Below are 25,450 nucleotides of genomic sequence, written 5' to 3' on the forward strand. Positions count from 1 at the left end.
CCCGGAGAGGGTTTCGGGAAGATTCCATATCGATGAGATAGGTGACAGGGCTCTTGCGCTCGATTACTTTGAAGGGCCCCGTCCATTTGTCTTGCAGGGCGCATGGTTCGGTGGGAGACATTACCCACACTTGTTGGCCGGGTTCAAATTCGATGGAGGATGCATTTTGATCGTACCACCTTTTCATGTCCTCCTGACTGGCCTCCAGGTTTGCTTTTGCCATCTCTCTGAACCTTCTGGTCTGGTTGCGGAGGGTTAGGAGGTACTTGAAAACATCTGGAGGGTTCTTTAGAGGGGGCATCGCCCAGCCTTCTTTGACTAGGCTGAGCGGGCCTCGCACCGGGTGTCCATACAAGAGTTCGAAAGGGCTGAAGCCGAGGGACTTCTGGGGGACTTCTCGGTAGGCAAAGAGAAGGCACGGTAGTAGCACATCCCACTGGCGACGGAGGGGCTCTTCCAACCCCCCAATCATCCCTTTGAGCGTGCGGTTGAACCGCTCAACCAGTCCGTTCCCTTGAGGGTGATAGGGGGTCGTGAATCGGTAGGTGACCCCACACTGTTGCCAGAGGGACTTCATGTATTTTGAGATAAAGTTCGTACCCCTGTCGCTGACGACTTCCCGGGGGAAGCCCACTCGAGAGAAGATCCCCATCAAGGCTCGACCCACTACTGGGGCTGTTATCGTACGAAGGGGGACCGCCTCAGGATAGCGGGTAGCGTGATCCACCAGGACCAGGATGAAGCGATGTCCCTGTGCTGTTCGGGGGTCCAGGGGCCCCACAATGTCTATTCCCACCCTTTCGAACGGGGTGGTCACCACGGGGAATGGTTGTAGGGGTGCCTTGAGTTTGCGGCCGCTCTTCCCACTGGCCTGGCAGGTCGGGCAGGACCGGCAATGGTTGGATACGTCATTCCTCATTTTGGGCCAAAAAAAGTGAGTCACCAGGCGGTGGTAGGTCTTGTCTTGGCCCAGGTGCCCGGCCAGGGGGACATCATGGGCTAGGTTCAACAGGAAGTCTCTGAAGTGGAGAGGCACCACCAGCACTCGCCCGGCCCCCAGTTCTGCGATTTTCTGTTCGCTGTACAAGAGATCATTGTCCCAATAAACCCAGTGGGCCCCGGTGGTGTCTCCTTGGCTCTGGGCGAGCGCTTGCTGTCGCAATCCCTCGAGGGAGGGGCAGGTCTTTTGCTCCTGCCGGAATTGTTCCTGGGTGGGCCCCCCTTCTTGACCCAACTGAGCCAGGTCGGGAAGCTCGGGGGGCTGTGTGGACCCCTCTGGGGTGGGGTCCGGGTGGTCGGTCTGGAGGAAGTCTTCTTCTGGAGTGATCGAGGGCGGAGGTGTTGCCCATTCTGGTTCTTCTGGTCTAGGGATGGTGCGGGTGGCCATGGACCGGGTGGTTACGCATGCCCAGTCCGGGAGACCCAACATCCCCAGATGCTCTCTTCTTTCCACAGCGGCCCACGGGGAGCTCTCGAGATCGTTCCCCAGGAGGCAGTCTACGGGGGCATCGTCACGGACAGTTACTTTCAGCATGCCGGACACTCCTCCCCATTCGAAGGGGACGCAGGCCATCCGACACAGGCTCTCCGAGTTATCTGCCGATCGGACGGGGCAAAGTACGTTTGGTAGGATTTGTTCTGGGGTCACCAGGTGACAGCGGACGGCTGTCACACTGGCCCCGGTGTCACGCAGGGCCTCGGCCTTGCGCCCATTGATGCTCACCCATTGGCTGTACTTCCGAGTGTTGGCGGGCAGGGGAGTCCGCGGGACCATGTCTCTTCCTCCCAGGCATGCCAGGGTCATGGCGGCGGGTTCCCACTCGAACTGCTCCGACTCATAGGTCTCCGTGTCTTCGGAGACTTGTTCTTCTCCCAGGGCGGCGGCCGCCATCTGGCGGGGCCCGGGGGCCTGGTTCTTCGGGCAGGTCGGGTCACTGGCATAGTGGCCGACTCGCTGGCATCGATGACACGTCACGTTAGCTCGGAACCCCGGGCGCATCGGGGGGTTTCCCCGGCCTGCTGGGGCCGGGGTGGCGTTAGTGGGTGCGGCCGGGGCGGCGTCTCTGCCCCGGCCCGGGCCTCCTCCTCCTCCTCGGGGACGATGGTGACCTTGGTTGGTTCTGTTCTGCTCATTCGGCCCACTCCGGGCCACTCGGGTGCTCTCCCACCGGTCAGCCTCGGTGGCGAGCTGCCGGGGTTCAGTCAATTTACTGTCGAGGAGGTGCTGCCTGAGCTCGACAAAGCAGTTGTTGGAGAGGTGCTCCCACACAATGAGATTGAAGAGTTGTTCGTAAGTGGTTACGTTGTTACCCTTGATCCACCCCTCGCAGGCTCGGCTGAAATAGTTCACGTATTCCACCCACGTCGTACCTGGGATCCGGGTGCAGTTGCGGAACCTCTGGCGGTACATTTCGGGTGTAAGTCCATATCGACTGAGGAGGGCGGCCTTCATGTGGTCATAGGACGTCATTTGATGGTCCGGAAGCTGCAGCAGGGCATCACGACCCTCGTTGACGAATCTCCCCCATAGACCGGCTCCCCAGTCACTTCAAGCGACCCGGTGGGCGGTCATGGCAATCTCATAGGCCTTGAACCACTGCTGTATGTCGTCGTTCCGGTGATATTCTCGGACCACATCCTTGGGGATGTGGACCTTCTGCTCGGTAGGACCCGGGGAGTGCGGTTGCTCGGGCACCCCTGGGTTTTTGTTCAGTTTGCGTATTTCTATCTCCGCTAGTTTGCACTCGTGCTCGTATGCCAGTCTTTTTTCTTCTAGGTCTCTCTGTCTCTGTTTTTCCTCTCGCTCTTCTCTGAGCCGTAAGTGTTCTAAGTTTATTTTTTGTTCCGCCAGTTTCAATTCTCCGTCTAATCTGAGTCGTGCCAAGTCTAACTCGTGTAATCTATTTTTTTCCCGCTCCTGGATCTCTTCATGGGAGGGGCCTATTCTTCGTTCCTCCGTCCGGGTGGTGTTGACTTCCGGGGCTGCGGGGTCCCGGGGGGTTGCGGTATTTGTCTCTGTCCAGGCCTCTAGAGCGTTTTTGAAGTCTTCTTTTGTGCTTAGCCCGGTGGTAGCAATGCCTAAGTCCATGCAAAATTGTTTGAGCTCTCGGTGGTTGTATTCTTCCAGCTTTTCCATCTGGAACTTCTCCGCCGATCCGCTCTCTTTGGTCGTCATTGTGGTTTTAGTCGTAGGGTGAGTTACTGTCTGTACGGTACGCGTTGGTTCGGATCGCGCCGCTAGCCACCAATGTTAGACGGGGACCTGGAGGGTCGGCCACGCACAGTGATCGCACAGACAGGTAACTTCCCCCCCACAGATGGACACCACACAAAGATTAAGGTAACACCTTTTATAGGCACTTCTGGTAGTAGAGTGGTACGATACAAGGCGGTCAGGACACGATGATCCTCTCAATTCTAGTCTCTAGTAAGGGAAGGGGGTAGCGGGACAGTCTTGGTACCCACGGGTACGGGTGTGTAACGGTGATAGCTCACAATCCTCGAGCTCGGTGTTCGGAGGGGTCAGACCGCGGCAGCGCCGGCAGGTCCCGAAGAGGTCGTAGGTGGCAACGGGCCGCGGCAGCGCCAGCAGGTCCCAACGAGGATGAAGGTTACAACGGGCCGCGGCAGCGCCAGCAGGTCCCACGAGAATGCAGGTTGCAATGGGCCGCGGCAGCGCCAGCAGGTCCCACGAGGATGAAGGTTACAACGGGCCGCGGCAGCGCCAGCAGGTCCCACGAGAATGCAGGTTGCAAAGGGCCGCGGCAGCGCCAGCAGGTCCCACGAGGATGAAGGTTGCAGAGGGCCGCGGCAGCGCCAGCAGGTCCCACGAGGATGAAGGTTGCAGAGGGCCGCGGCAGCGCCAGCAGGCCGGACAATAGTTCACAAGGCAGGGCTGTGGCAGCGCCAACAGTCCGTCAAGGATGAGTTCGTCGCGGTGTCTCTCGACTCCAGGATACAACTGCCTTCCTGCCCTGGGGCTGCCTCAGTTATAGGTCTGGCGCCCTTTGATGTCCGGACCCTCGCTCTTGGAGGTCGGGAGGTCTGGGATGAGGGAGTCCAGACACCCAGCAGGGGGGTGGAGCCAGCGCCCGAGGAGGCTGGGGGTGCTCGGCACCTGGCGGGGGAGAGCCATCGACACTTCGTACTCCCATTGACCTGCCAAGTGGGCCGTTCACCTCCTGGGTGGAGGGTGGTGCCGGGATGTCGGGGCCTGGCCAGGCCCAGGGTTGGGGTCGGGCTGAGGCCGCGCGGCCGCGTGGTGCCGTGTCCAAGATGGCGGCCGGGCCGGGCAATGGTGCTGACGGTGGCCCGGGCCCTGTCCTGCGGGGAGGGAGCGAGCCCTTCATGGGGCCTGTCCAACAACAGGCTGTTGAGAGTCACTGCTAAGAGCCCGAGACTCAAACCCGGTTCCTCAGGTTCGAGGTCGACTGCTCTAGCCATTGGCCACACCCTCTTCAGAAGCCACTGGGGGTATTAAAAAAAAGTGCTTCCCCCATACCATCGTTTTAGTCACCCTAGTCCACTGTAAAGCAATGAACATATAAAATGAGACTATATTTAAAAAAAAAAAAAAAAGTTGGGCAACTAGTTATAACAAATAGGGGAAGGGGATTCTTTCGATTTACGTTTAAAAATCAAAGAGCTGGCGCGTATGTGGGATTTTTGTGCTCGGCTTGTGTTTGTTTGCTCGGGACTGCTTAGGTAAATATTTTCATTTTTTTGCTTCCGATTTGCATAGACTAAAATTCGGGCTCTTACCGCTTGTTTTTGCTGCCTGCTTCCTGTACTGGACCCAGCTGTGGAAGCATTGTGCGGATTGTGAAATGCAAAAAACAACATAAATGCACACACAAGAAACTAAACATGCATTTGGAGACAAGTGTAAAATATTTTAAGCAGTTTGTTAGTCAGTAAAAAGGTCAACTGATGGAAGTGAAAATAACCTTTCTTTTTATACCAGGCACGAGTGACTGAATGAATGGATGGATGGATTTGTAGAGCTCGACGGCTACTCCAGTGAGTGTCTTGGCGCTATCCTAAAGGCACAGAATTCAGTCACCAACTCCGAATAATCCATAACACATAGTCTTGATTTAACCCCTTGTGTGCTGCCGTCGGCTGTTGGCCGACGGCAGCACTACCTCGCTAGTGCTGCCGTCGGCCAATGGCCAATGCGGCCCCGCCCATTTTGCGGAAGTGCCGCAAAATTGCGGCCGTGGCAAAGGGGTTAAGAAGTTTCCAAAACAGAATCTCACTGCTGGGGCATCGTAAATACAGAGGGAGTAAGTTCCACTCCTTAGTATCCAAAACAGAGAAGCTGCAGCCCTCATATCTGGGAGACTGAACCTGTGGCTATGTGCCAGGAAGGCATCAGATTGTCTCATGAATGAAGCAGACATATGGTAAATGTAAAGAATAGGATTCTAAAAATTCACCAACACGAGTTCTTAACTCATTCACCTCTTCTCTCTCGCCTGTGTCTTCCCCACTCTCTCTCCCTTTGCCTTGGCAGACCAGCCTCTTCCCCTCCTCACCTAATTCTCCCTCATTTCGGCTCTTCTCGCTCGTCCGTCTCTCTCTCTCTCTCTCTCTCTCGCTTTTTGTCAGTCTGTCTCTCTCTGTCTCTCTTTATCTTCTTGTCAGCATACCTCAACGAACGACTGTCCTACACCCCGAACTGCCAGCTTCGCTCCGCCTACCTCGCCACCGTCCCACGCATCAGCTGCACGACCACTGGCAGCAGATCATTCTTCCACCTCACCGCAAAGACATGGGACACCCTCCCCGCCCACCTGCGCCAAACCCAGGACCTGCTGACCTTCAGGAGACGCCTCAAGACCTGGCTGTTCGACCTATAGCTGCCGCCCCCTCCCTCACATCCGTTAGCGCCTTGAGACCCTCACGGGTGAGTAGTGCGTTCTACAAATGATTGACTGGTTGATTGATTGTCACTCTCTTTCGCCTACTTTCCCTTACAACACACCTCTGAGGTCAGTGTTTCTCCATGAACATGCAACCTTTCACTGCAGTGGACCCATGTGCAGGGCTATGTGTGGGCCGGGTCCCTCTGGGTCTCAGACACGGTAGTAATATAAAACCTACCTCAAAATGGGCCCTCGTCAAGTCCTAAACGTAGTTGCAAAACACTGGGCAACATCTGAATAATTAATGTAAAATCCATGAAGATAATCTAAGTCAGCATTTTAGTTCCTGTTCATATTTGAAATGTTTTACTTAATCTAACCTTCCCTAACCGTGCTAGCTAACACTAGGATCTTGTGTTTCTGTATGTTTTGTGTGGCATATTACTCTTGTATTGTGGATACTTTGAACAGAGTCACCTCTAGGTGTTTATAACAGGCCACGATTGAGAGCTCTGGAGTTCAGACTGAAGCAGTGCGAGTTTCTCTCAGTGCCCATCGGTCTCAGAAAGGTGTTTATACAATCCATGGGCTTCCATTCCTTGGCCTCTCTGCAGAGAGCATAGAGCAATGGTCACATATTCCAGTTGCAATTGTGATTCTATATAAAAAGGGTGTGACGGAGGTACACATTTAGCAAAATATTGAAAGATGAAAATCCAGAGTTTGCAGGTGTGTGGGTGCATTGAGTTTTTAGGGGTTGGTGAAGATGCGAGGCAGTGCATTCAGTACAGAGTGAAAAGAGGATCCTGAAGAGGTAAGAGATGTTTAACACTGTTTCGCAGACTGAAGGATTATTATAACAACATGGAACTAATGTACTGATGTTCTAAATCAAAAGAGATATATGGTCTTTCATTTGTCCTATATTCACAGCGAAAAGTGTTGGTATACTACTGTAAATGCAATGTAAATGTTGAAGTAGTATATATGTTGCCATATCTTCAGTATTGAAACTGTCAAATTTTGAAATAAATAATTTGACAAATTGTATTTTCCTGCATTTCATGTTGATTTAAGATCACCGTTTAGGTGACTACAATAGAAGAATTGAAATAATTAGAAACAAATCCTGTGAAGGCATTTTTGTTATTTACATTTGCATTTGTAGGCGCTAGTTTTGAGCCTGGCAGGTGGTGGATAGACGGACTACAGCAGACAGCCTTACTAACCTAAGAACGACAGATGGCCAGGACACTGAATCTGCGGAATGTCAGAAGTTTATGATACAGGAGAAATAATGCAGCGGTGTTACTAGTGAACAGTCGTAAACATGCGCATTTGTTGACCAGCAGCACCCAAATCAGCAATTCAGTAAAAAGCCAAATGTGTAGTTGAGCAAGTCATGACTGGTAAATGCCGAAAGTACAAGTGGTTTGAGGTGCAATAAGCAAACTGGGGCACAGGGACTGTTTATCAGAGGTACATTCACAAGATTTACTTTCTCACATCTCAGGAGAGCCCAGGATCGGACTGGATCAGAAAATAGTCCTGGGCACCAAAATGAAAGTAGCCTCCATTATGAATTAGATTGCTAAAAAAGTGACTCACATTTTCAAATCAAAGCTGTTTTGAAATTCTAAAGAGAAGCTGTATAGGTCTTTTGCAAGGTAAGGAAGGCTGCATGCATTTGTGCTTGCTGCAGGCAATAATTGTGGTAATATCAGGGAAATCAATTGGAAAATCTGGCCTACCAGGCCATAAAACAGGCCTGCAAACCACGACAAAACAAGCCGACACACACTGACCTATCTGACCAGCCCATCAATCCAACCAATGAAGGGCCTAGTGTCACTCTGCTTCGCACTTTCTTGCAGGTCGGGTCCTCTGACAGCATGTGGCTCTGGGCAGTTGCTGGGATGGCCAGAATCTGAAGCTTTTAGGAATATAATTGAGAAACCTTGAACAGGCATATATTTTGTCTTATATGCAATTTAATCGGAACTGCTTCTAAGTGATTGGACCTGTGACCAGTTTCAATATCATGGACATTTGTGTTGCAGTACTTAATTTGAACCGGTGGTGTCTAGGGCTCAGCACCTGCACTTAATTGTCAACACGGGCACTTATGACAAGCTGCCATATGGTGGCACTGTTTGCTTAAGTTAGAGATGAGCGCAAGAACAATTGTATGTTAATTCAGCATATATTAAAAATTACTAATACCTGCTGCTAAAGCCATTTGGGGACTGTGAATAGTCTGGATTGTCACACTTGTGGGTGTGTGAGGGTTAGTATTTGTGTTGGTACTGTCAGTGGCAGTGCTGACGGGAGCAGTGGTGGTGCAGACTGCAGTGGCCTCCTGAAAAGGGACCTGGCACTTATGTTTTTTTTTTTTTACAAATTAACCACTGGTGTAGTTGCAATTTTGAAAATATGAAATACTGATTCTTGATTTGCATTACTTAATGATGTGCAAAAAAGGTATGATTTGTAGTATATTTCCTCCAAGTTTACAGAGCACATTGTGGGAGGTGCTTTACATTGTTTCTGTAGGCTGCATGGACATTCACAGTCCATGCTACTGAGTTCCCAATGCAGCATTAAGAGTTCTTGGGTATGTGTATTGTAGCTGTTAGTGTTATTCCCTTTCTTTTCTACTGTTACCTGGTGCCAGCTGTTGCAATGCTACCAAGTTGGTATGTTTCCACCATTCGTATAGCAATTAATACTGCTATCTATTTGGTTATTTGAAAACAGTCCATCAAGATAGTGGTAGAGAATCGCCCGGGATCACACAGTTCAAACAAGTGGTGAAGCCATGATCCATATACTGCTTAATTTGTAAAAGAAAGAGTGCCGATGCCTGAAGCTCTGCTCGGAAGCCCACGGATGGTGCAATCAAGCGTCGGCGTGCTGAATATCAAGCTTTTCTTTAATCCATTACCAGACACTTCCTGCCCTCTCTCTCACAGGTTCCTGATTTCTCCTTTTGTGACTGTTTTGTCATCAATCTGTTTCTTCTCTGTCTTTGAGATCTCTGTCTTTCCCCTGCATTGCATTTGGTAAACACCTGAAGCAGGAAATGAGTGGTGATCCCCAAAAATAAGTGCTGGTTCCCTCCACCGACTCAAATCAAGCACTGACAACAGGTGTATACTACAACCCAAAAGGATGCCAACTGTTAGGGAAATGGAACCCCTCCCTACATGGTTTAGTCTTCTTGGTTTTTGAGACCCTCCCTCACTCAGTGATGACGAAAAAAAAAAACAATGGCTGACTTTATTTACCGCTGTTTGCATAATGAAACTAAACAGTTAAAACGAGAAAGATAAAATGAGAAAAATGAGAACGGAAAAGTTAGTGTAAGTTGTAAACCATTTGGAAAACCAAACGCGTTTTGTCCGTGTACTTGTGGCACATAGCCTAGCGTTCTTATCAGTAACGTGTGGAAATAGCGCCACCTTGTGAACAGATGCAGGTTACCTGTCGTTCACGGCAAGTCAATAACATGGAAAGGTTGTAGTCTGAAGCAGTCCTGCATCCGTGGCTGTTTTCCAGGGTTTGCTCGGTGCACCAGGAAGTGTTGCGCTGTCTGCCCGGCCTACGGTGTTTCATTTCCAGCTGCAGCCAGTGATTCCTCAGACGTCTGGCTTTATAAAGAGTCTGGGCCCCTAAAGGTCACACATTCCTGCATGACCCAACCTCGGCACATCGGTTGATTTCCTCCACCACCCCCCGCACCCCTTTTGTCTGTAGCATTGTCTGCTCCAGAGCTGCTATTTCTCACCAATGATAGGAAAGGCCCTACAATGCCGTGATAATGGTGAATGCCACTGAAAAAGCGAGCGAGATAACCTGCATTATTAAAGTGACTCATGAATAGAAAGTGGGGCTGCCACGTTTGAGTGTCCCGCGTGTTTCTGTGTACAGCCAACCTTGCATTCAGCAGGGTCACTCTCTGACCATGTAACAGGTGCAGGGCTGTGGGCATGTTCTGGCTATAAGCCGGGACTGACTGAAGGTGTCATGCATGACACATTCACCTTCACAGCTGTGCCCTTATAAATACTTTCAGCATGAATAGGGCCAAGAAGGTCATAATGAGCCTGCCAGACCGTTTAACAGACCTGTAAAAACATTTTTCAAGCAAATAAATTAGCTGCAAATTACAGCCACTCTTTGGCTTATTTTTTGCACCGCCCTGGAACAAATCTCAATGTTCAAATCTTCAAGAAAAGAAGAGCACAATCGACGTTTCATCTTGCCTTTCAAATGACGTTTAAGGGGTCCACCTTTGTGGACACCTGCCAGTCCACCACAGGTGCCGAGGGTCACTCGGAGCAGCAGCAGAGATTGTAGCGGCGCCTCCCACCTGCTGAGGGTGATGATGATGAAGAGAGGAGTGAGAAGAGGCTGAAGACCTCTGGTTATGGTTCTGGCCTCAGACTCGGTTCCCATGTGTGGAGGGCCCATGTCTCGATGCTGATCGCTCTGTCTAAGGGTTTACATGTCTCCAATGACGCAGCGCTCAGACCTCTGTTATTTTTTTAACCCCTTCCCTGCGGGGCATATTCCCCTGCTGTGCTGGGGGGAGGTGGGGCACGCGCAGCGTCCCAGTGCTCATGACGAGCTCAGCTCGTCATGAGCCACGGTGGTCGTGTGCTACGAGCTGAGCTCGTCATGACCACACCCGTTTCTTTAGAACGCTCGCACAGCAGGGGAATTTTCCCAGCGGGCGAGCGTTCTAACGGTCATGACGAGCTCAGCTCGTCATGAGCACACGAGCACCGAGGCTCATTACGAGCTGAGCTCGTCATGAGCATGGAAGGTGTTAATATTATTTTGAAAAGCATTGTTTTCAGGCTTCTTGGGTCAATTGTATCAACTGATGCGAACCAGGATAGTAACTCCCAGACATCCCCCATGGTAAACCTTATCTTAGCCGCTTGGATTTCTCTCACATTGGTGCATCTTTCTCCCTCTTTTTGTCACTCTCACACATTTACTCCTTCAGTTGAACTCTCTTTCCCACCTTCCTTCTATAGCGCCTTCATCCTGCTACAAGCCCTCGCTGCACTATATCTCGTGCCTCCTGCCCAAAACCACAATAATCCTTTACCGCAGTACAAGAGCAGGCTCTTAAGAATCACTTTGGGTACCAGCCCTTTTGTTTTTAACTAATAAAGCATCATTCACATGCAAGGATTTTCCTGACATTTTACACAGAAAAGCAGGACTAAAAAGAGAAAAGGTGAAGACATGAGAATGAAATGTGCTGAAATTTTTGCGAGTTGTGTCCTTGAAGAAGTGGAAAACTGGGCCTCAAGAAACAAATTAATTCCAGCTTTCCAAACCGGGTTTAAAAGAGGAGAATCAACCAGCACAAACTTGATTGTACTGTCTTTACTAGATGATAGGGCAAAATATAGAAAGCAAAAGTTATATATTTGTTTTGTCGACCTTAAAGCCGCTTTCGATTCTGTTCCTCAAAATTTGCTATGGGCTAAACTTTTGGATTGGGGTATCCCAAAACAATTGCTGGATATGATGAAATTGTTATATTCCAATACATGGGTTCAGATCAAAGTCGGAGATGGCAGAAGTACTACCCGCCATCTTGATACTAAGACTGGTCTGAAACAAGGCTGTGTACTTGCTCCATGTCCTTTTAATTTATTTATGCCAATCTCCCAAGACACTTCAAAGAAGTTAATGCTCACTCGCCCTCACTTTTTGGCAATGAGATTAAGTATTTACAATATGCAGATGACGCCATATTATTAAGTCATTCCGTTATAGGACTAAGAAGATTAATTGATTCTTTTAGTCATTATATTACCCTCAATGGTTTGAAAATGAATACCAAAGAGACAAAAATAATGATTGTAGGTGGTAAAAATGCAGATAAGAAAGAATGGAACATTAATGGGTTACATATTGAAACTGTAAAATTTTATAAATATTTAGGAATAACATTTGATGAGAATATGTCATTTAAACAGCACTTCACTAATCTCAAAGCAAAGGCAACAGCGTTGTCTTTTGCATTTAGAAAGTTGAGGGATAAGTTGTCAAGTCCAAACCACGAGCATCAACTGAAGGTCATGAAAGCAGAGTTGATTCCATCTTTGACTTATGGTTCAATGATTTTTCGTGGTAAGGACGCGAAAATTCTTGATGACCTCCAAATAAAAGTTTTTAAATCAGTTTTTAGGATTCCGAAGCACATAGGACATGCTAATGTTAGATTAGAATTTGGTCTGAAAAGGCAATCTGTGGTACGACAATCTGCCTTTTAAAAATACTTTACTCTTTATATCACTCAGAACAAGATACCCTTGCCAACCAATGTTTGCTGGAGATAACAAAGTATGAGCATGCTTGCAGCTGGAGATCCTTTTTAAACAAGAGTTTAAATAACTTTAATTGTCCAACATTTGAAGAAGAAGAGGGGAGGAGCAAATCTGTTTATAAACAAACATCAAAGAGATCAGACAACCTATTATCGATTATCTTAGATGAAGATGAGCTTAGAATAAAGTACCACTCTTGGTCAATTACTAACTCATTCATTAAATTAGAACCCCATATATAATTGTTGACCCTCCTAAAATCATTCTTACGGGAAAAATGTATGTTACTGCGGTTTGGGAGATACCCCACTAAGGACGGAATACCCAAATGGGAAAAAAACTGGTCCTCTAACCTTTGTAGGTTATGTGGTTCCCATGATGAAACTTTAATACAGACTGTGACTACATGCCCCCATTTGCTAGAAGAGCGGAAGACTCTTTTAAGACCTATTTTTAACGAATTGGGGGTGAGAACATGTCGACACGCCATTATTACTTGTCTCATTGGGTCAACGCTTCGCCTGATCTCCCAATTTGTAAAGTTCATCTTTATAGCCGAAAAAAAACTGTTAGCCAAAACCGTCTCTCATTGGTAATTCTGCAATATGTTGTTCATTCAAAATGGTGTTGAAAATGAAAAACTTGTTTTTAATTTACTTTTAATAAGCCATGCCCAAATGTTATATTATAACTGTTACAGGATTTACTGATTTTAAGACTGAAAATAAAGCGTTTTATAAAAATGTTATGATAGGGTTTGGCAATTGCCTTCTTGCAACTTTGCACAAATGCATCTTATTTATTGTTGTCCTCTATTAATGCTGCTAAAAAAAAATCATTTTAAATTTGTTCTTTGTTTACATACTGTATTTGTATCTCTGTAATGATTTTTATTAATCATCAAATAAAGCAATTACTTACTTTAAAAAAAAAATGTGCTGGGGTGCTGATTCACCGCTCTGATAAGGGGTGACTCTGTGTTTCATCTAGGGCATGCCGAGTGCAGAGAGACCTGCAAATACCTCACGAAGCTGCAGTTAACAGGTGCATTGGATGTTAGAACTTCCAAGCCCAAACTTTAAATGGTAAAACTAAAACTACAAGTCGCAGAATCCATCATGCTGTGGGATTAAATCAGACTTGTATACACACTTGGGATCGATTTGGGGATCTAAGGAAGCCAGAAGGTTCTCATCCTGCAAGAGAATACAGTTCACATAGAAGTACGTCTGGCTATGTGTCAGGTGAAGAGAGGAAAAAATGAATGAAGAGCGAGTACTATGTAGACGGAGAGTTGGGGGGAGAGTTCTCTCGGGACATGAACCCTCATGCTTCATCATATGGGTTCCCTACTCTCACCATAGTGTGGGCTACAACTCCCCAAGGGGAGGAGCAGAGGTGTTTTCTCAGAAGATGAGCGTTAGTGTACAGATGAATGAGGGGCAGAGTGCAAATAGAGTGATAAAGTGTGGTTTAAAAATGTCTACCTGAGTCCACTGAAAGTTTATTTGATGGTCACAGTGACATAGTTAAAAAGCAAGAGGATTAGGGATTCAGCAGATATATCCTAGTTCATAAGGTCAACGTTTCTGCCAACAAGCATTCATCAGGGCATATGTTTTCAGGTCACGCTGCAATTGTGATAAAGTGAAAAAGAGAAATAATACAAACCACCGCTGGAGCTATGTGGCTGGTTGTTCAACGTCCCTCTTCCTATCAGAGGGATATGTAAACAAATGTGCGATATGGTCACGTGCATTCTCCAAGCTCTTGAACCATCTTGTGGTGCCCAGCTGATGTTGCTGGTGCCTGTGCCGATGAGATGGCAGCCAGACAATCCTATTGAGTATCCACATAAGAAGAAAGGGTGTAGGATGTTATTATTTTGTAGCACACAAAAACAAATCACTTTGCTAATGTGTCAGAATATAACAGAATTAGTAAAAATTAAGCTTTTTTTGTCATTCTGAAGTGTGATGATAATAAATATTTGAAAATGTTCAAAAAACATCAATACACTAGGTGATGACATTTGCACACACTATCATTTGTGTGCAGTAGAAGCGTATTGCGGTGCAAATGTAATGGTCATTTCAATTGCAAATGTGTTGTCTATAATGGCAGGGCGCTACTACACCATGCATACTCTACACTATGCCACACTACTCCATTCTACGAGACTCCACTCAACTCCATTCTACGAGACTCCACTCAACTCCATTCTACGAGACTCCACTCCTCTCCACATTCTAAGACACTTTACGACATGCCATGCCACTGCAATCAACGACACTCACTCCATGGTACAAGATGCCACTCCACGCTATGCCTCTCCACCCCGTACCATTTACCCCACTCCAATCTACCCCACTCCACTCCAATATATTCCACTCCCACCCCACTCTAATCTCCTCTTCAATCTACCCCACTCCACCCCAACATAACCCCAATTCAATCTGCTAAGCGAATCTACCCAGCTCCTCCACTCCAATCTACCACACACCAATCTACCCCAATCCACCCCACTCCATTCTATCTTACCCTACCTCAACTCCAGTCTATGCCAGTCTACCCCACTCCACCCCAATCTGCCCCTGCCCACTCCACCCTAATCTACTCCTCTTTAATCTACCGCATCCCACTCCACTAACTTTTAGTCATACTGACCAGCATAGGGGAGATCTATTGGCTTCGCCAATTCTTGTTTTATTACCATTGTTGGCATTGAGTGGGCTTTTAGAAAGCACAAAGTCACTGGAGAGTCGTGCTGATCAGAAGAATGAAGCAAATTTGTCAAATGACTGAGCGTCATCAGGGGGAATTTTTTGGGTCACTTATTGTGAAATCTCCAAATAAATGTAAAAATGTCACACTAAAAAGACATTTCCATTCCAATATCATAAATAATATCAGGTTCAAGTATTTGTGAATATGTTACATTAGGAACTACCCTGAGAAGATTCGTAACAGTAAAATGATTAAATAGGCCATTATAGATGTTTCTAAAGTGTTCTTTGCTGCATGGTAATGGATTTCGAAATTGTAGGGGTTAGGATTCCTTTCCACCACATTTCACAAAAATGCTACTTCTTAATGTTAAAAGAACAAGTCATGGACAGAATGCTGAACAGTGTCAAACACTCACCCAAAGTCCGAGATCTGGGCCAAAATCCATCGATTTTTTTTTTTTTGGCTCCCCACGCTATTACAGTTTGGACCCAGCTATGTGCAAATCAGTCTTGACCCTGCTCCCCATGGGAACAGTCCAGGCCGGACTGCCAAGCCTGGTCCTCCCTGGACTAGAAACAAGCATCTTAGTACTGGTTTCAGGGTATAACCCCTCATCAGTCAGACTAGCTGGAAACCAGTGGCATGGCGAGAACAGGACCCATGTCTGGGCATACCTGTCCCACTTGAGGTGACAAATGCAAAAAGAACACTTGATGGACGGAATGCTGAACAGTGTCATTCACTCACTCCCAGGCCGAGACTTGGGCCTAATCGGTCATTTTTTTGCTTACCCCCGTTCCAGTTTGGACCCACCCATATGCAAATCAGTCTTGACCCTGCGCCCCATAGGAACTGTCCAGCCCAAACTGCTAGCTAAGGTCCTCCCTGGACCAGAAACAAGCATCCTAGGACCAGTTTCAGTTTATCTCCCCTCATCAGCCAGGATAGCTTGACTCCAAAGGAATGGCAAGCCCTAGGTTGCTTGTGTTATATGCCCAGACATGGGTCCCAGTCTCACTGTGCCACTGGAACCAAGCTATACCTGGCTAAAGAGGCACAACTAGAGCAAATCCGGTCTTAGGTTGCTTGTGTTCCGGTTCAGGGAGGACCTGATCTGGCAGTTTGGGCTGGACTGTTCCCATTGGAGTAGGGTCAAGACTGATTTGCCTATGGCTGGGTCTAAACTGATTTGGCATAATGGGCAAAAAACGATGGATTAGGATGCAGCCTAGAGCAATTGCCAATGGCTGAGATTAATTCAAGTATTCCATCCATCATCTTGTTTTTGCATTTATCCCCGTATGTGCCACGGGTATGCCCAGATGTGGGTCCTGGGCTCACTGTGCAACTGGAACTAAGCTGTACCTGGCTGAAGAGCCCTAACTAGGACAAAATCGGTCCTAGGTTGCTTGTGTTCTGGTTCATGGAGGACCTGGGCTGGCAGTTCGGACTGGACTATTCCCAAGAGGAACAGGGTCAAGACTATTTTGCATATGGATGGATCCAAACCGAGGTGGCATGGTAGGTATAAAATGATGGATTGGGATGCGGCCCAGAGCAATTGCCAGTGGCTGGGATTAAGCCAAGCATTCCATCCATCACCTTGTTGTTTTGCAGTTCTTAATATTAAGCTTGAGGCAGAGGTGTATGGTGAAGAGCGATCTTTGCATTTCATTCAGAGTCTTTCAGATAGCTCGTAGCTGCAGTACAACATGCAATTGAATGTCCTTGTTGCTGTGGATCTCCAGGGTTTTTCTAGTTATTCCCTTCCTAGCCTGTTAACACGAGGGTCACATTTAACAACATCTGGCTTATCAACTGGGGCTTTGGACTGGTTTTTTTTTATGAGATTGAGAAAGTACAAGTTCCATTTTATGTCGTGCTGTAGGCTGAAAAAGGGGGACTGATTGAAAGTCACCCATATCCCTAGTACAGGGCTTATGCAAAGAGAGCTGGAGTTTAGTAGTGAATTTTCTTTCTGACCTTTTTTACACCATGACCTGATTACAGTTGGTCTGATTAGTTACGCAATGTGCAGTGCATTTTCTATTGGAAAAATTCAACAGATAAATTTGCTAAAATTTATAGGGGCAATATTGTTGAGTAGCTAATGGACATGAGTTACAAGAACCAAAATCCAGATATATGTCACATTTTTCAGACAGTATTTGTTATTGGATGCTAGTTGTCATATCTGATAAATTCTGGTCCTTGCAGATGTGGACTATATATATGTGCAATTAATATTGCAACCTTTTCCCGGCTGACTATTGTCAGGGCCTATGATTGGTTGTTGTTAGTGAATTTACATTTTTTTGCCATCTGTCCTGGCATGTTCTCTGATTTTTCAGACAATAAGATGATGCGTTTAATAAGCAGGGACCAGCACATATCAGCAGTCTGCATGCTTTATGGGTCACTTCCAACCAGCCTTTGCATTTTAGCCACCCACACTTTGGATTCTGGAATTTATAGTCAAGGCCACTAAAAGTTTACGATTCTGTGGTCGTGGCATTTTTTAGCACAATAATGGGTTTGCCGCATTTGCCACATAATCCATCATCTGCTGCATAATCTGCAGATTTTAACAAAAAAAATGTTCTAGCTCAAACGGATCAAAAGTTATTTAAATCTTGGTGCCATGTGTTTGCACACAGTGGGAGGCCATTCGCAATGGTTAACTGGTCAATCTTTAATTTGCTTATTTCTGCATTTGGTTGTTAAACTGATACCAATGAGGTGAAATCTTTGCCCAGACAGTATTCCTATGTGTAAAAATTACAAAATAGTTAAGTAATACTATCAAAAAAGTGCCGCTTTGTGCTGCATAATTTGCCTTTTCTTGTCACATAATTTAGTCAATCCTGCCGCATAATTTGGTGTTCTTCTGCCGCATAATTCCTTTGGCTCTGCTTATAGTTTTGCTCTTTCCATTATATGTCTGGGCCCACAAGTCACAGAGTGCAAGTAGTGCTGCTGAAAACCTGACTAAAAGTTACCCATATGTCATTGGACAGCAGCAGTTGCAGTGGGGTCAGCTAGTCGATGGTGAGCATGTTTCTCCATATTCCTCTAAATAGATGGATAAACACACAAAAATAATAGTGTGAATAAGCAAGGGTAATAACCTGGAGACCATGCTTGCAATTCGTGACTAAAATAAATTCATAAGCTAGATATGAGTGTATACTTTATCTGAAAGCCTGTTCTATGCTTGTGGCCCACAGTGATTGCACAATATCTTTTCACGGCTAGGCAATTTTTCACCAGTTCTTGGCTTTTCTTTTACTAGTCATTGCTCTGGATGTGTTACTCTAATCGGAGAGTTACAAAACCACACCCCCCATAATGCAGTGAGTGTTAAATGGAAGCCTGGAATTGGTTACCTGCTGACCGGTAGTAAATTGGCAATCTCATTTCCTAGAGAAAGGGAATGTAAGCATATTTGAAAATGTTCACCCTATGTTAGTTAGCCAAGTTACTATAGGGCTCCCTGTCGCCCAAAATACCCTGTTCCTGTGCAGGGCGTTCATTTAACAGTGCAAGGCATTCTGTGATTTGTAGGACTGGTTAACCTCGATTGAGCTAGTTAGACTGCGCGTCAAAGAAAAGTGATTATTTGATGGAAAACCCGAAGTGGAATACAATGTCCTTGATGACATGGAGTTATCATGTAACCTTTCATGCAGGGGCGTAACACAGACCCCCGCACCCCCAGCGGGGTGGGGGGCTCGGGTCTGAGCCCTCCGTGTACATTGCAGGGGGCCCTTAAACTTTCCATACGCCACTGCTTTTATGCCTCATTCCCTTTTGTTATGGTACGAAAGCGCTGGAACTTCAGACGTCCGCTGAGACCTTATAAATAGTAGTATAGAAGGCACCATTATGTATTACCTCTGAGGTTTTTTTTAAATTTCCTAGGTTCATGCGAAAGTAGCTAATCCAGTCAACGATGTAGCGTTGCTTTCTGGGATGTGTAGTGCTAATTTTATTATGTAACACAAGACTACAAATACCAGAATGCAACTAAAAACCTGGCCTGGGTTACTCTTGCATGGGCCTGGGACTTCAGAGTCCTCTTTCCCTCGCATTAGGGCGGATTGTTTGATTCTGTCGTGCCGCCATTTGACATGCAGCACAGTAAGATTAATGCAAAGTGGATGTTTGACAATGTATACTTTTACGGAATGAATATTTTGTGTTTTTTGTTGTTGTTTTTTACTGAAAGAAAACGTACTTTTGAACGCCCCGCACCTTCCACCGTAGCTCACCCGATGCAGTCGGCCCTTTGAGCCCCTGCTTGTCTCAATGTAACCCCCGTGCCTCGCCGCCTGCCACACCCGCTTCAGTGGGAACCGGCGGTTGGAGCGTCTGACAGCTGCGGGCCAGCCGCACACTTCCGGGTGCAGGTTGGAGTCTATTATTAAACGTCTGTACACAATCCCTGCTGACTCCCCTCTGACGTAACCGCTATCCGGGTCCTCTGGCGGATGCAGTGGGACTGTGGGAGGCGCGTGCACCGCAGGCTGAGAGCGCCTCGAGCAGCGTCAGAGGCGCATGCAGCCTGTGTGTCATGGGCCCCAGTGCCAGGGAGGAAATGGGCCCTGTGACCTCTGGTTGGAACTGTGAAATACAGGAATAATCAGTTCAGTGTGCTCCGGTGCCACTGCACCTGCTGCACCAATGGAAGATGCGCCATTGTGCCAGCTGCATCCAATAATTGTGAGTGGCATGGTTCAGACGAATCCAGTGACTCAACCGAAATTATATGTATTCTTATTTTCAATTTTCGCAAATAATGCATCCCTCAACTGGCTCAAAGCTGTGAGGGTGCCATTCGGTCCTGGTATTTCAGCCGACTGCTTTGGTCTTGCTGGGACATATAGATTCGCTTTACCCAATTTAAGGATGCTTAGTGCAAGGACAGAATAAAAAAAAAAAAACGCTTTTGTAGTTAGGATCAGCGTCGGATTGTTAACCGGGCATTCGGGCAATGCCCGAAGGGCCGGTGTCTGAGTTCTGCTGTGGGCTGCTTTTTTGAGCAGTCTGGGGGGGCATTTGGACGCTGTCTCTATTGTTCGAATACAGCCATCGGCCCATTAGGTGTCTAAGTGGCCTTTCTCGAGGGAGATGGGCGCTCATTACCTCAGTTTAGCAACAGGCAGAGGTGTCACTACCATTGTCTCGCTGGGCCGGCCCATTAATGTGCGCACATACTGAGTGGGGGGCGGGGGCTGGAGTAGAAGTGGCCTAACTTGTTTCACCACTGTAAACTAGCGTGTGCATTTGTTTTACCCCCCCCCCCCCCTTAAAGTTTTTTTATAAGGTTACGCCAAGCAGTGATTTTAGGAGTGATTATGCAAATGTGGGCCGATTTTTTTTTTTTTTTTTTTTGCGTGCCCGGGCTATTTTTAATCCCAATCCAACCCTGGTTAGGCTAAACGGATTTTATTATGTACAACACCTTCAGACAGTCGTGGCTTTTTAGCCTGCACCATGCTGCTTTCTGGGACGAGTAGTTTTTCTTATACCACTGTCTGTGTGGCCTTGAAAACAATAGCACGCAGAGTGCTGTTTACCTTGGGAGAATGTCATTTGATTTATATAACGCTTACTATCCCTCACTAGGCGCCCATGTCTTTTAGAGTGCAAGTCGTGTCTGTGGCGCCCCCTGGAATTTTATTTAATGACATCTTATTCTCTCAGGAAAACCACAACAGGTGAACTGCAGATTAGCAAAATGTGAAACACACAAAATATATTAAACGTTGTTTTCAAGATATTTTTAGGTCTAGTTTGCAAGCACATCTGTCGGCGTACCTATTACTTACAACATATTTAGAGTGGTCATTGTCTCAGCCTCTCTCTGCCATTGGCTTGCTTGGGTCAGGCTCCTTCAGCCAGTGGCTTGTTTGGGTCAGGCTCCTTCAGCCATTGGCTTGTTTGGGCAAGGCTCCTTCAGCCATTGGCTTGTTTGGGCAAGGCTCCTTCGGCCATTGCTTATAGACAGCGTCAGTCACATGTTGGGTCCTCCTCCTAGGAAGTGGTTGCATTGCAGTGCTTGAAGTGCTATTATATATCTGAAAAGGGCACTCAGTCATCACAGTTTTACTCATATTCATTTATCTTATACCTGCATTGTATAGAAAAAGCAACCCTTTCTGTCATTTTTATCACTGCAAGATAAGCTGGTTCACTTAAGGGCAATACCAACGTAACGGCAAGAATGCTAAGGTCATTGCTCTAAGGTTTTACATTAGAAGAATGATCCCTTCGTGTCCCTAGCAACCAGACACAGCTGTCAAGCTACCAATAAGATTCAGTATGCCTGGCAGCTCCCCTGTACCTGCTGCTAGGCGCTATGCCTCACTGTAAACTGAGCTCATCCGGCAGCTTTGGCAACGCCAATGCCAATAGGTCTTACTCATAAGTGAAAATGCAAGCCAGACCTATTGGCTTTAGTGAACCTTGTTTTTGTTCATGGCTCATTATTGGTGTTTAGCTTACTTGGCATCAGATAGGCACTCAGAAACGCATAGTTCTTTTTTTTTTTATAAGGTAAATGTTTATTGTTGATTAATTAAAATCACCCAATGCAATAAATGATTCACAGTTGATCATATCTAATACAATGCAACGATAAAAGAGAAAGAAAAAAGTCCGCCTTACAACAAAATATAGAACCTTATTGGGTACCTTTTAATAAAACTTTACAAGAATAAACTCACACTCATCATAAGATTGCTTAATGGTGCAAAGTGAATAAAAACCATGCATTGCTGTCAAGTTGCCTCGTGCATCTCCAGGCCCCTCTGTTTGCCCGCAGCACTTTGCATTCTGGAACATGTAGTTTTGATCCTTCCATGAATAGTATGTACTTCATATTCCCAGCTTGACACGTGCTTTTAGTCTGAAAGCCAGGATTGACTGAGGGTGTCACATGTAACATGATGTCTGTCACTTGACAGCGTTGCTGGATTTTAGGTGATGCAGTCAAATACTTACACTTAACAAACGTGGAGAAAAGTTACCCACACCTCTTGAATTCCGCAGGGCTATCTAGAAACATAAACAATAAAACAACTTGTGAAATATTTCCCAAGACCCTGACCATATCTATTTCATTGACATTGCTGCATCTAGCCCCGTGTCATGTGTGACACCATCAGCCAGGCCTGGTTTTGTTGCCAAAAGCCCATGCGGAGAATTGTCACCCCATACCACAGGGAACTACTAGTACCAGAATGCAAAGATAACCCAGGCTGACATGCCTCGTGAGCTGAAGCTTTATATATTTGCATGCCATTGCATTTAGCAAAGGTTAGGGGCTTATAGGACACAACTAGTTGTTATTAAACAAATTAAAGTCCGCCTCCTATGCCAGTGTTCACCAAAGGTAGTCCCACAATACCCTCTTTCTGTGGTTCGTGTGAGTTTTGAGGAAGTGCAAAGAGACAAAACAGGAAGTGAACCCTCTCTGAGGATGCTGGGAAGGGAGATTCCCTGATAACACTCACTACGTCAGGAAAAGGTACTCATCTTTTAGTTTGAGGTGTCTGTTTTGGATACTTGAACATTAATTGTAATACTGCCAATTTCTATTATGGTGAAAAGTGAATAAGATTGACATATAAGGAATCTAGAGTTATTTGCGTTGTTTAACAGGTCTGACGTTTACCTCCCCTTCTAACGAGGCAGGCATTGTTTACTTTTATAATTCTGGTTGGGCAGGTATTTGTCAGTGTATCTTGATTTGCCCATATTTCCTGGGGACGGACTACCATTTTTCAGTCGAACATCTCTTAAACTGTACAGCCAGAGCTCGAAAGTTTCCTAATTGCGTTGGTAGTTCGCTGTGTCGCTTTGCATTGTGGTAGTTGTAGTTCTGGATTAATAATGAGTGGCATGGAACTACGAATACTGGAATGCACAGAAACACACCTGGACATAGTGTACTATTCGGGAAAGAAGAGAACTCTAAAAGCCCAGCGCATTTTAGTTGAACTTCAGTGGGACCAGTGTTTTCATGTGGGGTGCCTTCAGGCAGCACAGTGTTAAAACTAAAAGAGTAATACCTGGCTATTTGACAGAGGTTCTGGGGATCGCTGCTGTTTCAGGCGTGCCCAGTGCCACAGACTAGGGGTACACGTGGGATGAGCGTGCTCAAGACCGGGCACCAACTACTTCTTTGTTGTTGCCTCAGCCCGGAAGTTGAACATTCACATCTTGCCTTTCAACTTCTGCGGAGGAACTAGGATACACGACTGACTATTACCGATACTTCACGTCTATAACGTGTGACCTTGGGCACGTTATTTTATCCCATTGAGTCAGAATCGGGGCGCCTAGAAACAGGCGTAAGTAAACCTGTATTGGACGCGGTAAGAAGAAGGCACTTCTGCCAGCGCTGCCCCCTCCCGCCCCCCCCCCGCCGAGTTCCTGGTGTTTGAGGCACAAAACAGGATATTGTCACAGCTGCTGCCTGTAAAGCAGGTTAAGGTTGTTTGCAGCAGACAGGTGGCAGGTTCTCAGTGAAAGTTTTATGGTGATGACCGGGTTATTGATGGGAGGCAACAGACAGCGAAAGTGCTCGCTGGGACAGGCTCGCTTTCTCTTGGGGTGATTCGTCTCGGAGCTCCTTGCGGAAGCTGGCCTGTTGGGCTCGGCAGGGGATGGGCAACCTTTGCTCCCGTGCTGACAGAGCCCGGCGAGGGGGACTAGACGCTGGAGCCCACTTGTTAAGGCGCTGGGCAGGTGGAGCTTGTACCCTGGTAATGCCCCATGCCAGTTTTCCTCTCAGTGGCCATTGTGGGGGATGTCTCCAGTGTAGGCACGACCGAAATCTGCAGCAGCACCGAAAAATCCTGCAGAGAGCATGGGGTGAGTAGGCATTGGATGTTCTATTATAGCGCACAGCACAATCCTTATCGTCTTTAGGCGCTTCAATACAGGACGTTATCACCCAATTTAGGGGCAGGACTTTGAAGGAACATTGTAAGGAGGCGAGCACGCGCATAGACTTGATTCGCCCCCGGTTCCACTCTCAGCAGCAGGTGCACAACCGACTGAGCTGTGCTGTGGTGAAGTCTGAACAGCAGTGGTCCCCAGTGTGATTTTATTTATGCAACCTTCTAAAACTTTTATTTGGATTGTGTGCTGCATCGGAGGCAGACAGTGGTGCGAGCTCGTGTTGTTGCAATGTTTGGCATCCCTTTTCTCGTAATTGACTCCCCGTGTGATCTTCGGATGGTAACTGTGCCCAGCCCTCGTCTTTCGCCAGTCCATTTAAGACCTTCCACCCCCGAGGGCTTATCATATCGTTAGTTTATCATTGGAACTCGTTGACGTAATATGAGCTTATTGGTTCTATCACAGATGCATTATTGTATTGTATTGTAATTGCATTTATATAGCGCTTACTACCCCTGACGAGGCGTCGAAGCGCTTTTTCGGCGAGTAGCACGCTACTCCGGGATCCATAGAGGATTAGTGTTGAATTAGTATAGTGAAACATGCGAGTACATTTTAAGTGGTGGATAGGTTAGTTAGTTATTTGGATTTGGAATGGTAGCAGAAGGATAGAGGAGGACAAAGGTTTGTATTTATATAGCGCTTGTTGACGCATGCTATTCAGGAAGCCTACAAAGCAGGGCTGGACTGGGAACCAAAACCGGCCCTGGCAAAGAGCTTCTGAAGCTGCATAAGCTTGTTTGTTCTTAAGAAAATTAAGAAAGATAGATGGATGGATAGACAGATAGATAGATGATGTCATCTTCTGTGCATTAAGTAGGTGACCCTTAAACACGGTGTCAGGGTTGTGAAATGAAGGTAAACAGAGCCACAGTGACTATCATGAAAGTCTGTTATAGCTCCGATCCACCTCAGCTAAATTTGGACAGACCTGTTCTAGAATGATCAGCTAATGCCATGGAGCTACAACAGACACTTCCAGTCTTAGGCCTTTAATCAGCAAACAGGTGTATCATGGGTATTGTAGTCTCAGCTACATTCAGGATGACCAATAGGCTAACACCAGATGGCAATGATTATTATTTTGCTTTTTGAAAGAGCATTTCTCTTTTTTTTCCAGTCTTGCAGTAGCTTAATGTAGAATGTCCTCTCACTGCTGAAACAGATATCTCTGTTAATGTTCACTAGCAGAAACCTTCAGTTCATTTGAACCGAATGCTTGACACACCTGGAAACAATGATCTGTAAAAGGATGGGCCAGCATTGGAAAAGTTGTGCCCTGGTGACAGTCATCTATTTACCCTCTTTTTGAGAGTGTCCTGTCTTTAGCTGAGTGTTTTAAATTGAGCGTGCTGCATCGTTGATTCTGTGGAGTAATCCTGTAATTGAGAGATGCTGTAATGGCAATCATAAATGCTAAGCCCATTTCCCATGCACATAATGGTAAATATTATGATAATATTCTTAAATTGCCCAAAAATAGAACATTGTGTCAGGGGCAATGGACAGTCCTATTTTTTGATTCACATT

General features: G+C 46.5%; 1 protein-coding gene across 4 annotated transcripts in view; it reads left to right on the forward strand.

Moving 5' to 3' along the window:
• The window catches only part of SHROOM4 (shroom family member 4), a 431,909-nt gene that overhangs the window by 322,853 nt on the left and 83,606 nt on the right, over window positions 1-25,450 (forward strand). Inside the window, exon 1 of one of the 4 annotated variants that reach the window (XM_078663824.1) lies at window positions 22,400-22,481. The exons of 2 other annotated variants lie outside the window; for them this stretch is intronic. Coding sequence is in view for 1 of the 2 variants with exons in the window: in XM_078663823.1 (XP_078519949.1) it covers window positions 23,826-23,830 (5 nt within the window). In the remaining variant the exon portion in view is untranslated. Of the gene's footprint in view, window positions 1-22,399; window positions 22,482-23,509; window positions 23,831-25,450 lie in introns of those variants that run through there. One more of the 4 variants, XM_078663823.1, reaches the window with a different exon arrangement.

Source organism: Lissotriton helveticus, chromosome 10, assembly GCF_964261635.1.
Source record: "Lissotriton helveticus chromosome 10, aLisHel1.1, whole genome shotgun sequence".
NCBI lineage: Eukaryota > Metazoa > Chordata > Amphibia > Caudata > Salamandridae > Lissotriton > Lissotriton helveticus.